The sequence below is a fragment of the Guillardia theta genome (assembly GCF_000315625.1).
Source record: "Guillardia theta CCMP2712 unplaced genomic scaffold GUITHscaffold_59, whole genome shotgun sequence".
Taxonomy (NCBI): Eukaryota; class Cryptophyceae; order Pyrenomonadales; family Geminigeraceae; genus Guillardia; species Guillardia theta.
The window spans coordinates 10991-23393 of NW_005434615.1; the positions used below are offsets into that span (position 1 = coordinate 10991).

At 47.3% G+C, this 12403-nt stretch overlaps 4 protein-coding genes across 4 annotated transcripts; 2 read left to right on the forward strand and 2 right to left on the reverse strand.

The window, feature by feature from the left end:
- Window positions 1-101: 101 nt before the first annotated feature.
- On the reverse strand, window positions 102-1166 carry GUITHDRAFT_52318 (hypothetical protein; the record flags this gene model as incomplete). The annotated part of the gene is made up of 2 exons (XM_005828355.1): window positions 102-688; window positions 1049-1166. Coding segments are annotated over 2 exons (705 nt in total), but the record flags the coding sequence as incomplete, so codon positions are not given.
- Window positions 1167-1875: 709 nt separating this feature from the next.
- On the forward strand, window positions 1876-2636 carry GUITHDRAFT_42446 (hypothetical protein; the record flags this gene model as incomplete). The annotated part of the gene is made up of 2 exons (XM_005828356.1): window positions 1876-2274; window positions 2319-2636. Coding segments are annotated over 2 exons (717 nt in total), but the record flags the coding sequence as incomplete, so codon positions are not given.
- A 3236-nt stretch (window positions 2637-5872) lies between these two features.
- Window positions 5873-7281, reverse strand: GUITHDRAFT_164356 (hypothetical protein; the record flags this gene model as incomplete). The annotated part of the gene is made up of 10 exons (XM_005828357.1): window positions 7230-7281; window positions 6910-7110; window positions 6792-6855; window positions 6667-6729; window positions 6524-6602; window positions 6450-6475; window positions 6305-6396; window positions 6217-6262; window positions 6016-6170; window positions 5873-5958 (listed from the first exon to the last, which is right to left on the reverse strand). Coding segments are annotated over exons 1-10 (849 nt in total), but the record flags the coding sequence as incomplete, so codon positions are not given.
- A 2379-nt stretch (window positions 7282-9660) lies between these two features.
- On the forward strand, window positions 9661-10931 carry GUITHDRAFT_48183 (hypothetical protein; the record flags this gene model as incomplete). Its single annotated transcript, XM_005828358.1, has 3 exons — window positions 9661-10686; window positions 10734-10801; window positions 10853-10931. Coding segments are annotated over 3 exons (1173 nt in total), but the record flags the coding sequence as incomplete, so codon positions are not given.
- Window positions 10932-12403: the final 1472 nt, after the last annotated feature.

Sequence of the window (12403 nt, forward strand, 5' to 3'; positions counted from 1 at the left end):
TCCCTTCGCTCCCTCGAGCGCTTCCACGCTCCCTCTTCTCGTGCTCTTCTCGCTCCCTCCCTCGCTCCCTCCCTCCCTTCGTCCCTCGCTCCGTCCCTCCTCGGACATAACGTGCAAGCGCCTCCGTCCGGCCCTGTGTATCCGGCGTTGCACTTGCAGTCGGACAGGGCAAGCGACCCAGCAGCACTCGACGACCTCCTCGGACACGCCTGGCAGCCTGACTCTGTCGGGGACCCGTAGTATCCTGCACTGCACTCGCAGTCGATTACGTTTGTAGACCCCGCCGGCGATGTGATGCTGCTGCTGTCCGCCAAGCTGCATGCAGTGCAAGCCGCCGACCCCGTCGATCCCTTGTAAGTCCCTGCTGCGCAAGGGACACAAGGACCGCCGTCCGGCCCTGTGTATCCGGCGTTGCACTTGCAGTCGCTTGCAAGCACGCTGCCTGTCCCGCCATAGTCGGAGTGCTCGGGACACGCCGCACAGGCTGCGGAGCCTGCGGTGGACTTGTAGGTGCCTCTCGGGCATAACGTGCAAGCGCCTCCGTCCGGCCCTGTGTATCCGGCGTTGCACTTGCATTCGGATGCAGCACTGGAACCAGTTGTGTAGGTCGTTGCATTTGCAGGGCATGAGAAACAGCTCTGAGGTCCTATTGCTTGTTTGTACTTTCCTATTGCGCAGGGTTGACATTCTAGTATGGCATAGAGATAGTAGGTTTGGTACGGGCACGAGAAAGCATAATTTGGAGTTGTTACTTTCAGGGTTGCATTTGACCCCAGGGACTTAGTAACTGTGATCGTAATCTGTTTGAAGTTTGAAAAGTCACAGGAGGCACCGTCGTTCTGAAGGTAAAGCCCTGCATATACATCGTCGATGAATATTGTGATATAGTGATAACTAGTTGCGAAGTCTGTTTGCATCACGTCGATGTAGAGAGTCATCGGATTGCTGGTCATGTTCACCTCAAACATGCACGAGGGTCCAATGCTCATCTGCGACTTGCATGCTACTACATTCGAATGACCCGAAGCGCAACCGCAATCAAGCAAACTTGTAGACCCCGCCGGCGACGTGATGCTGCTGCTGTCCGCCAAGCTGCATGCAGTGCAAGCCGCCGACCCCGTCGATCCCTTGTAAGTCCCTGCTGCGCAAGGGACACAAGGACCTCCGTCCGGCCCTGTGTATCCGGCGTTGCACTTGCAGTCGCTTGCAAGCACGCTGCCTGTCCCGCCATAGTCGGAGTGCTCGGGACACGCCGCACAGGCTGCGGAGCCTGCGGTGGACTTGTAGGTGCCTCTCGGGCATAACGTGCAAGCGCCTCCGTCCGGCCCTGTGTATCCGGCGTTGCACTTGCAGTCGGACAGGCCAAGCGACCCAGCAGCACTCGACGACCTCCTCGGACAGCTTGAACAAAATAATCCTGTCCCGTAGTATCCGGCGTTGCATCTGCATTCGTTGGCAGAGATAGAGCTATTGTTTGCAGTCGATGCTTCAACAGCACAAGACAAGCAAGCACCATCTCCAATGGTGCTCTTATACTTGCCGACGGGGCAAGCCCAACAAGAATCTGCAGGCAAGATTGCATAAAGATAATAATCTTGGTATGCCAGCGAGAAATATATCCCAGAAGTAGTCAGACTTAAATCTGCCACAGCAGCATTTGATGCTATCGTGAGTGTCACAGTCCTGTATCCCACAGTACCACAGGTCGATGGGTCATCTAAATACACTCCTGACATGCTCTGGCTGCCAACACGCACAGAAATACCCAGGCCCACAATGCGTTGCTTGTGATCTTTGTTCGATTCATGACAGAGCATGGTCCACGGAAGCGGCATTCGAACGATAGACTTTGGCTGCTTCACAGAAGTTCGCCAGATTGGTTCAGGTTCCTTCAAGCTGGTCTACAAGGCTTCATGGAAGCACACTAAGGGTAACAATACTGCCGTGGCCATTCTGCGAATCCCAGACAGCGCGTCATCGGGAAAGAAAGAAGATTTCGAACAGGAGTTGAAGATTTTGATTCACCTTGGCAATCATCCAAACCTTCTCCGTCTTTACGGCATTACCTTGGAACCAGCTTCTAAGGACTACTGCCTGGTCACGGCCTTTGCTCCCGAGGGATCTTTGGACAATGTGTTGATGAATCTTGCCGAGAAGAATCAAGAGATGAGTCTCTTGGCCCAGCTGTGCGCTGCATCTCAAATTTGTGACGGGATGCTGCAGCTGTCGTTGAACGGAGTTGTGCACAGAGATCTTGCTGCGAGAAACGTTTGCGTGTTCAGTTTTGACAAACAGACCACCTACGCCTTAGTCTCAAGATAGCAGACTACGGGCTTGCTATGATTGCCATCAGAGGATACGGACAGAGCCGTGGAGAAACTATCAACACCACCAACTCCACTGCCAGACCCATTCGTTGGATGGCGCCTGAAAGTATTAGGAGACGACAGTACTCGGAAAAGAGCGACGTGTGGGCCTTCGGTGTGACTATGTGGGAGATCTGGAGCTACGGAGAGCTTCCGTTTTCGACAGAGGTTGATGATGCTTCTGTGGGTTCGCAGGTGCTGCAAGGAAAACGACTGCCGCAGCCCCCAGCATGCCCACCTGTTGTTTACAAGATCATGAAAGATTGCTGGATTGAAAACAAGACTGAGAGGCTCGGGTTTCATGATTTGCAGAGCTCACTTCTGGGGCAGTATGTCAGAGCTGTGGGTGAGCAGGGTTTGAAGCCCGAATGCATCATCTGCCTGGAGGGAACGGCAGAATGGGCGTTGATCCCATGCGGTCACCAATGCTTGTGTACATCGTGCAAAGACAAACTCCAGGGAAGGCCCTGTCCCATTTGTCGCTCCAACCCCACGAGCATTCAGAGGATTTTTTGACAGGAAGAGGTTTGCTGTTTGGTGACTCCCGATGTTGTGGACTGATAGTTGATAGTACATATACTTTCATGGTGAATCTTGCATCACGGATGAGATTGCGATATCAAATATCAGTGAAAGTAGACATGCCAATGCTCATCGCCATGTAATTCTGTACACTCATGTGCTTGTGGCTTTGTTACTGAGCACCCACACTCCACGATGCTGGGCACTGAGCCTGGCATCGTGCACATGATGGTCATACATGTAGCTTTACAAGCAACCAAATCGAAGAGGCAAATAAAGATGAAGAAAGCATGAGACATCAGCTGCCTCTCTGCCAGCGAATGTATCAGCCGCATGAAAGCTGAATCATGATTGAGATCGCCAGATTCGTCTGTCGCACTGCAGTTGATTTTAGAAAACAACTCTCATGAGCTGCACTATTCGTTCTCTCAGAGTCTTCTCTCATGCGTTCCAATAGCCGTGAAGTTTTCTCTGGTTCTTTCAAGTATTGATAGTTGAAGGCTAGACTTGAATGCCTGGCGTTGTGCATGCACTTCTCTGAGCTGTGGAAGCAGAGCCATTGCAACAAGCCCATCACAGCCAAGATGTCAAAACTGTCGGTGAAAGAAGTTCAAAAACTAATGAGGACGGAGAGTGTAACTTGCGGTTCGGAATGAATCTACAGCCAGACTCGAGTGTAACTTGTACAGAATCATAATTGTGACAATTGTATGACATGTATGAATGAAATATATTTTATTGATGTTACTATGTCTAGAACAACAACATGCATGTGAAAGGTTGTAGTGTAATCCCAACAAAAGCATCATGATCTAATGTCAAAATAAGGTAGCGATGCAAATGATGATGAAAACCTCAAGACGTTTACATTCGGACTAGCATCTTGCATGGCGCCACAGATGATTCAAATCATTAAGTGCAGATCGTGAAAATCTCGAGGTGCTTGCACCGTAAAGCGGCTTGACAACTATCAGCCTTCAATCCCATGAGAAGCGATTATCGAGGTGTGAAGTATGGTGAGAACCAACCCTCAAACGTTTGGCCAGTGCGGCAGTGTGAGGGTCAAGCCTCCTCTATTCTCCTTATTGTCCTCGTACTGATTTTAACTTAACTTTGAGTAAACTGAGTCAAGGGGATCGAAAAGAAAAAAGAAAAAAAGGGGTCAATGTGGGTGTTTTTATGCCTTCATGGTGGTGAAATCAAACAGTTGAGCTTGAGATGACGAAGACGCCTGATCTTTGCGCCTGTCGTTGGCTTGTTCTCATACTTCACATCCTTCCCGGTACAATTTCTGTGCCATGCACTTACGTCGGCTCGTCAAGACTTCACGACAGGCACTCACTCATGCTTTTTACCCTAACAATTCATGTTGAAGCTGTGCCAGAGTGATTAAAGACGTATGCCCCCCTCCCACTTCCAATGGAGTGTACTACTTCAAGATCGACTTGGATCCAGGCGGAGGTTCAGGATCAGCTTGTTCACGAGCTTTGAAATAACGTTTCAACAAGATGTCGCAGTTGTGAAACAATCAGGCGTCATCTCGCCAGCTGATGCGGCGTGCGATGAAAGTGAAAATTGCGATGCAGCTAGCGGGCCTGGTGATTTTTGATGTTTTCATGCGGAAGGAATCAATTCTTTTTATGTTGAAAAAAGGTTACAACATTTTCATGAGCGAAGGTTGTCTCCCAACACCAGCGGCAAAGGTGATCGATCACAACATCCTGTTCCATGCTTGACATAAGGATATGATGCGAAGGGATCGACTGTCAACAACATTGCGCCAAATGAAGATATGAAAACATATAAGGTGCTTTGTTGATTTCATCAACATGTTTCTCTGATCGTCGTCTGCATCTCCAGTCTTTAGACCTGAAAGCAAACGAATTCAAGCGATATTACATTGCAGTGAGCAAAAAACCAACAGTCGCGGCTGGAGACGCAGCATGCTCAATGGCTTTGAAGATCGGAGAAATCTGTGAAAGGATAGTTCTGTACTTGTTCTCTGCCAACACATTTCACAGACACGGGAAGCCGACAATCCTGTGTTATTTATGAGTATTTCCCAAACGTCACTTCACAGATTCCATTTTGCATCCCTCCTGCCCCATTGGTCCCTGAAGGCCAAGTAGTGCTGCATGACATCATAGGGTACCCATGGTGACTTGAAACAGGGACTGTGGATAGTGTTTGTTCCTATTGCTGCAGGGCTCTTGGCAGGATATTTGATCTGGAAGGTAAGTTTTAGTGATCTTTGCAACCTACAGGTGGTTCTAATGGCAGAGTGAGTAGCTTATCAAGTGGAGAGATCTCAGACGAAGAGCTCAACTTGTTTGTGAGAACAGTGAGCTTGAATTTCGTCTATCTTTGGAGAAGGCAAGCACACACTTTCGTCGAATTCAAAACTTGTACATAGCTTATGGACTGTTTGCAGAAGGTGGCAATCAAGAGTCAAAATATCCGAGAGGCTCCTATTGACTCTCAGGGGGCAAGCGTGGACCATCAGGTATTTGCAACGTCAGGCAAATAGTTGGATTTTAAATCTTCATTTGCAAGGCTCGATCCTTTCATGCAATACGCAACGTTGAGGGAGTGACACATTGAGCACGAGCGCAGAAAGAAGATACCAAGTTGAATTCTCGACCCGAGAAGACGCCATTCCAGCTGCTCATGTAGATGGGAAATCATCCTTCAGTTCGTCCATGTCACTTCCGCAAGACAGCACACATTCGATCCACGTTGAAATTTAGATTATGTAATGTAGTACAACGAATACATTATAGGTGATAAGGAAAGGTCAAGTGCTGAGCTGAGATCTATCCTCACAAGGCTGATTCTTGCGATGTACGATCTGATTTTGAACATGTTTTCCTTGGTGCAGGACGTTGAACACATTCCGCCACAAAACAAACTACTAGGCACTTATCTGACATCATCCGTTCAATGAAAATGCTGGGATAAGAAAGCGGCAAACAAACCCCCAATATCTTTATCTATTGAAGCGTGCACGAGGGACTCCTGATTCGGGGACCTTGCCTTCAAGAAGCATTCTTCGATATGCCTCCTGTATGTGCCTGAGTTTGTTATCAGAGATTTTCAATGCCAGACTTAATTCAGACATGGAACTTACCTCGGCTGCAACGGTTCCGCGCCATCTTGGCATTCGCCCCACTCTTGACGAACAACACGCGCTGTATCTATAATTTCTCCGACAAAGATCTTGGCAATTCCTGCCATGGTGAAAAGTACAGGCTTTCTGATGTTTCCAGCTGGAATTTCTGAAATCTGCGAAGCAAATCATATAACACAATCGAAATAATCAACCACTTACCTGGGAAATCATCGACTTGATCACATTATCATTGAATTTTGACTGCCTGTGACACGTCATCGAGTGAAGGGAAGTTGTTAGAACTTGCCTCATGGCAGTGTATCGCTTCCAATCTTCTTCGGAAGCAGTCTTCAAGAGCATCGATTCTCTGGCCTTCTGAGCTTCTTTGAACTTTTCATCCTGCTCATAAGACTGTTAACTGATACAGCATGATTTCGCGGAGAACCACACACCAATGCTGTCTCAGCATCTTCGGGATCTACCATTCTTTAGAATAGATCAAGATGATGACAAAGCCATTTCTCACCTTCGTCATCTGATAGCTCTCCATCGACGTCTTTCTTCTCGCTAGCCTCAAGGTCCTTCTTGTCCAAATCAAGGTCATCCTGTCAAACGGACATGCAAACGTTAAGGAATGAGGCAGGAGTCATGACGATGATTTGATCACACCTTATCTTTATCAACTCCGCTGTCCTTTTTGCTCGGTGACTTACTGGATGTTTCTGCGCCATCCTTCGACATCGAAAAAACAAAACAATCTCACTTCACAAACTGTGTGGTTCCGCATTGAATACCTGCTTCTTTTCACCGGAGGGCTTCTTCTTCTTCGATTTCTTCTTCGGAGGCTGAGGTTTACCTCTGAAATGTGAAGTTTAAGTCCTTTAAGACCGCTCTATGTTGCTCTGTGCTCACCCTTCTCCAGAGACTGATTCATTCTCTTTCACACTTTCCGATACATCGTCTCGTTTACTTTTCTTGCTTTTCTCGGGAGAAGGTTGCGGTTTGTTTGAATGCGATGAAACAGCTATACTTCTAATGTCAGAAGAATGGCTGGAGCCTGTTCCTTGAAACGATTGCAAGTTCGAGGAGAAGGTTGGCAGTGACTGTTTCACCCTGAAAAATTTCCCGATATCAGTTTCTCTCAAAACGTCATACTGGCATTGATCAAGAACCTCATCAATGTCAAGCACATATCTATCACTGCCTTCCTCTCGTCTACTTCCATCGCTTACATGTCTTCGTCGACATCCACATCTTCCTCATCCGCCATGGTTTGGGAATGCTGGAGTACCCTACCCCCGCACTACTACCTATCAAGCGATACCAACTTTGAGTAAAAGCACTGTTCTCTGGTGACCGTGTGAAGGGTACTTTGACGAACATTACGAAGGGGAATGGAGGGGTGGGCGAGCGATTACATAAAAGGTGGGATCCCGGTCCTTGCTCTATGGTGCTATCACAGTCTGCGATTGCTGGAGTGGCGGGAATGGTGGGAGGCATGAGCCAAGTGAGTTCAAGTCATGCTCAAACCCCTCAGCTTCATCCTGCTCACATTCTCCTTGGTGACTTTGACTTTTGATGGGATGAAAGGTACTTGCAGAACAACCCTTCGACACGCTAAAAACAAGAGCTCAAGTCAAACGAGGCTCACCCCCAAGCATTTTTGAGCTGTTGCACAGTAACCCTGACCCTGCTCCTGGTAAATGGTCAGAATCAAAAAGTTGTCGGTCTGTTCTCCGTTCGTCGAATGGACGCCTTCATCATCTGCCTATTAAGTAAGAACGATAACAGTCTTACAAATTTTCGATCCAACTCTTTCTGCAGTTTGCATGGAGTGTTATCTCTCTTACAGGGGTTGAGCCCTCGACTCATAAGCTATGGTGCTCAATGAGATTTCTATCACGTTGAATTTAACCCTTGTCTCTTACAAGGATTTGTAAAATTTTCACTTTTCTCGTGGTGAAAATCAATCTTGTGCTGAACGATAATCCTCACAGCTGCCTTTAGGTATGAGACATTCCTTCAAAAAACAAATAATAATGCAACCCTTTCTGGGGCTTTAGCTGGAGCGGGAAATACCGTGCAGTATCCTCACACTGTGGGAAGAACCTGATTTTCTGTTCAGGTTGTCAGTTGTCCGCAAGATGTCTTGAAATCTCGACTTCAAGTGCAACACAGAAATCAGAAGGTTCTGGGCCACATTTATCGTGAAATTCAACACCTTAGATCCTCAATTGGGATTTTTCGGGGCTTGTATTTGGGTTGGAGCACCCTACTTCTACGTGATACGCTTGGATATGCATTTTTGTATACGACTTTCCAATATGGCAAGCAGCGAAAGGTTCCGGACTCATATTCTTGTTTTCATACCAGCCGTTTGTTTCATGATACAAGATGTGCATCTGACAGATACCTGCATATGCAATTGGAGGTGCGGCTGGTCTGGCTTTCTATCTTCCGACGTTACCTATAGACAGAGTGAAAACTGTGATAATGACTCAAGTACGGGAATTCGTTTTAATTGATTGCTTTGCATTCACCGATCTTGACTTATTTAGGGCAGGAGCTGAAGTCTCCCGAACTTCTGATTCGACCTCTTGATTGTTTGAAGGATTTGGTCCAGAAGGAGGGGATTGCGGGATTGTAAATTCTTCAATTTGATCATGGCTAAGTGCATCAAGAGTAACATGGCTTCCTTGACCAGATATCGAGGTGCCCTACCAACGATGTGTAAGACGTTCGTTGGACAGACCGTAATAGCACAGCCTAGGTGAATGATATCGTTGACCGTTTTCTGACAGGTTGCTTTGACTGCTTACGACGCCATTTTCCAAAATTTGACACGATGGAGAGATTCAAAGGCAACATCAATACATTCTTACAACTGATTCTTTGAGTCAAGACTCGAGAGATTCTGCACGCCCAGTCACGGACTGGAGCACTGCAGCACCCGGGCCTTACCCGCCGGTACGGATCCGAGCCCCGCCTCGCTGACAGTGAGTCAGGTGTGGCAGTCAGGCCCGCCTCAGGCACTTGGCAGTTATGCGAAGATCATCAAGTGTAACGGTGGCGGCCCCCATGCTGAAGATGCGGCGGGTGGTTCTAATTTGTTGTGGCTTCGTGCTGCTGCCATGCTCCCTGCGGGCTGCCTGCTTGCAAGCCTCTCACTTGTCAGCACCCGATTGCTCATATACTGCTAGAAGATTGATTCCAGGATGTGCTACCGTTGCAGAAGCGGCCTTTGCTGCGCTTCACTTGCCCTCGAACAAGCGAGATCATTCCTTGGCCATATCGTCCTTTGCCTGCAAGTTTGGATCAGAACGACCGGCGACAAAGAAGTCATCTTCGTTTTCAAATCGAACGCCAAGTAAAGGATTGTCCACGCAGAATAAAAAGGTTCTTTTACCTGCGAAACAAAGGGGCGGTCTGAGCAGGAAGGAATGGGACCTTGCGGTAAAGATAGCAGGTCCAAAAACGAGCCCGGGGCAGCTGGCAAAAATGATGGACATGGCCAAAAATGGAAAATTCAATGAGCTGGAAGTTATTTGGGAGCGAGAAGGAGCAAGCAAGAATGAGGTCAAGCGCAGAACAAAGATTACAAAGGAAATTTTCGCCGGGAGCAATCAAAGCGGGCCTCAGAATGTAGTTGCTGCAACCCAGAGCGAGCTGCGTTGCGTTCATTTCGGAGCTTGTCCCGGCTGCATTGTAGAAGCAAATCTCCATGATACTCCCACGATCAACGAAGCCAAAATGTTTCTTGGCGCCCTCACGAAGCAAGCTGGAAGGGAATTTGAAGTGAATATGGGACAGATACATCGTTGGAGGACATTGGCAAAGCTTGCGGTGAGTCCTACTAACAATGAAATGGGGTTCGAGATAGGGCTCTACAAGTCGGGGACTCACGATGTCTTAGCCATTCCGAGATGCCGGGTACACCACCCGAGCATCAATGAAGCTGTCTCAATCCTTCAAGAAGAGATGCTTGCAGTTGGTATACAAGCATATGACGAGAAGAGCAGTGAAGGACACCTTCGATATGTGCAAATGATGGTAGAAAGACACTCTAACAAGGTTCAGATGACGATGGTGTGGAATGCGGAGAATTTTCGTGATGCCTCACCGCAAGCCCAGTTGCTCGTGAAGAGGTTGAAGCTTTACGACATCTTTCACAGCATCTGGATCAACTATCGTACTGGAACAGGGAACGTTATTTTTAACCGTGATGAGAAGAAGTGGCAACTTCTTATAGGGCCAAAATATGTTGCAGAAAGGATTGAGGCTGGCCTCAACTTGAGTTTTCCTATTGCGCCCAGCATGTTTCGGCAGGGGAATTTGGAGCAGTTCACTGCGATCATTCAAAAAGTAGAAACTTTTATTGAGCCTGGCTCAAAGGTTTGCGAACTTTATGCAGGAGCAGGAATGGTGGGCTTAAGTGCAGCTCTTCAAAATTGTGAATGGCTAAGGTGCTCCGACGAGAATCCAGCAAATCTTGACGCTTTCCTTGCAACAAAGCAATCTTTGCCAATAGATTTGAAGAGAAAGGCCTATTACACAACTTCTTCGGCAGAAGAAGCAATAGAGGATGGCCAAGTGGACGGGGCTGATGTTCTGATTGTTGATCCTCCACGAAAAGGACTTGAATTGTTGGCTCATTGGATTCAATCAAAAAGTCCTACGGAGTTGAAAAAGGTGAGCTCCAGTCTCGGATTAGAAATTCAATTGACGAAGTTTTACAGGTGATTTACATCAGCTGTGGATTCAAAGCTCTCAAGGAAGATTTGAAGGTGATGTTGTCTGGCAACAAGTAAGTGCTTTGAAACCTAAGGAATATTCTAACGATCTGACTTGGCATCAGATGGAAATTGACGCATGCCGAAGGACATGTACTGTTTCCTGGCTCGGATCACATAGAATGTCTTGTCGTGCTCGAAAAGCTTTAAAAACGATTCTTTGGCTAAATTGTACGTAGTGTGAGGGATGGCGAAAACGTTATGATAAAATGAAAACATGGGAAAGAATACATGGAGGAAGAAACATCGAGGAAGAAACATCGAGGAGAAAATGCACAGAATGTTTGAAGCTGTTGCTCGGTATTCTAGAGATTTCACTCGCCATTGAAACTAGTTTACACTGAGAGCTACACGAGTATGAGAGCGAAACTTGCTGCCTTCGTGAACGCTTTGAGGCGGACTCGGTGATATCGATGGCAACATGGCAGGCGTTTGCTGAAGCGTCTGGGGGAGAGGAGGTGGCAGCTGAAAGGGCATGGCATGATTGGTGTGCAGGAATGGCGAGGAAGCGACAGTTTAGCTGCTGGTGATGAGACGATGCTTAGATTGTCACTGACTTTGTGTATGAAGCTTCTCTCACTTCATGGGATGGCTGGCCTACCATGATGATATTAACTTTTACAAGTTCACAGTCAACTTAATCAGGCAAAGGTGAGCTGGATGACGTGCTCGAGGAACTTTCTATGGCATTCATCCTAACGTTTCCTAGATGGTCAAATTTGTTATCAAGAACATGCTTGAGTCTCTGGCAGGATCATTACAGAAGCCGGATGAATCAGAAACTAAATGTCAGAATTCTTTGTCATTGCAGGCATTAGTTTCATTCTGAATGTTTCAGATACTTGTCCTCAATCGTCGTAGAGATGTGATCCTTCTGCTAGAGGTGCGCACGTATTGGTCGCTGATTCATGAGTGATGAGTATCGCAGAGCATCGTTGGTTGGGGGAACGTCAAGGCAGATCGTATCAGTCGGGAGAAGGTGGTCAAGATGTGGCGTAACAAGATGAACTTCGCTCTGCTTCGGGGGATTCTTCATGTTTGGGAATCTGAGATAGTGCACGTCACTCGTCAAAGACATGCTGCAATGATAATCTGTCGACGCAAAGCAGCCAATTTAATCAGCAGTGTTTACCGTCGATGGTTGAATTGGAGCTTCACCTCACGAATCGACAGGTTTGCTTGAGCTCTATGTTTCTTCTTCTTCTCTTGAGCACAAAGTCTCGCAGGCACCTCAAAATTCAAATCAGGAAGAAGCTGGTGCGGCGCACGGATGACATGTGGGAAATCGATTCTCTTTCTCCCCTCCTGACGTTCTTTCCCTTGTCATTTTGCAGAGAAATTTCGTTACGTGAGGAACTTCCAGCCAGGTAGTTTCATCAGCTCTCATGTGTCAATGCTGACCTCCAACGGCAGATGCAGAAGCCAAAAAGGTGTTGCCATCAAGGGAGAATTGTCTTGACAATTAGCTTGTGATTGTGTAGACTTCTTGATTCGAATTTTGAATCGCGTGTTCACGAAGCTATCGAGAAACATCTTGAGACGTTGGTCTATGGCTTTGACGATCAGAAAGAAAAAACAGTTTGCCAACGCACGAGCTGCAAAAAGGAGCCGAGTGA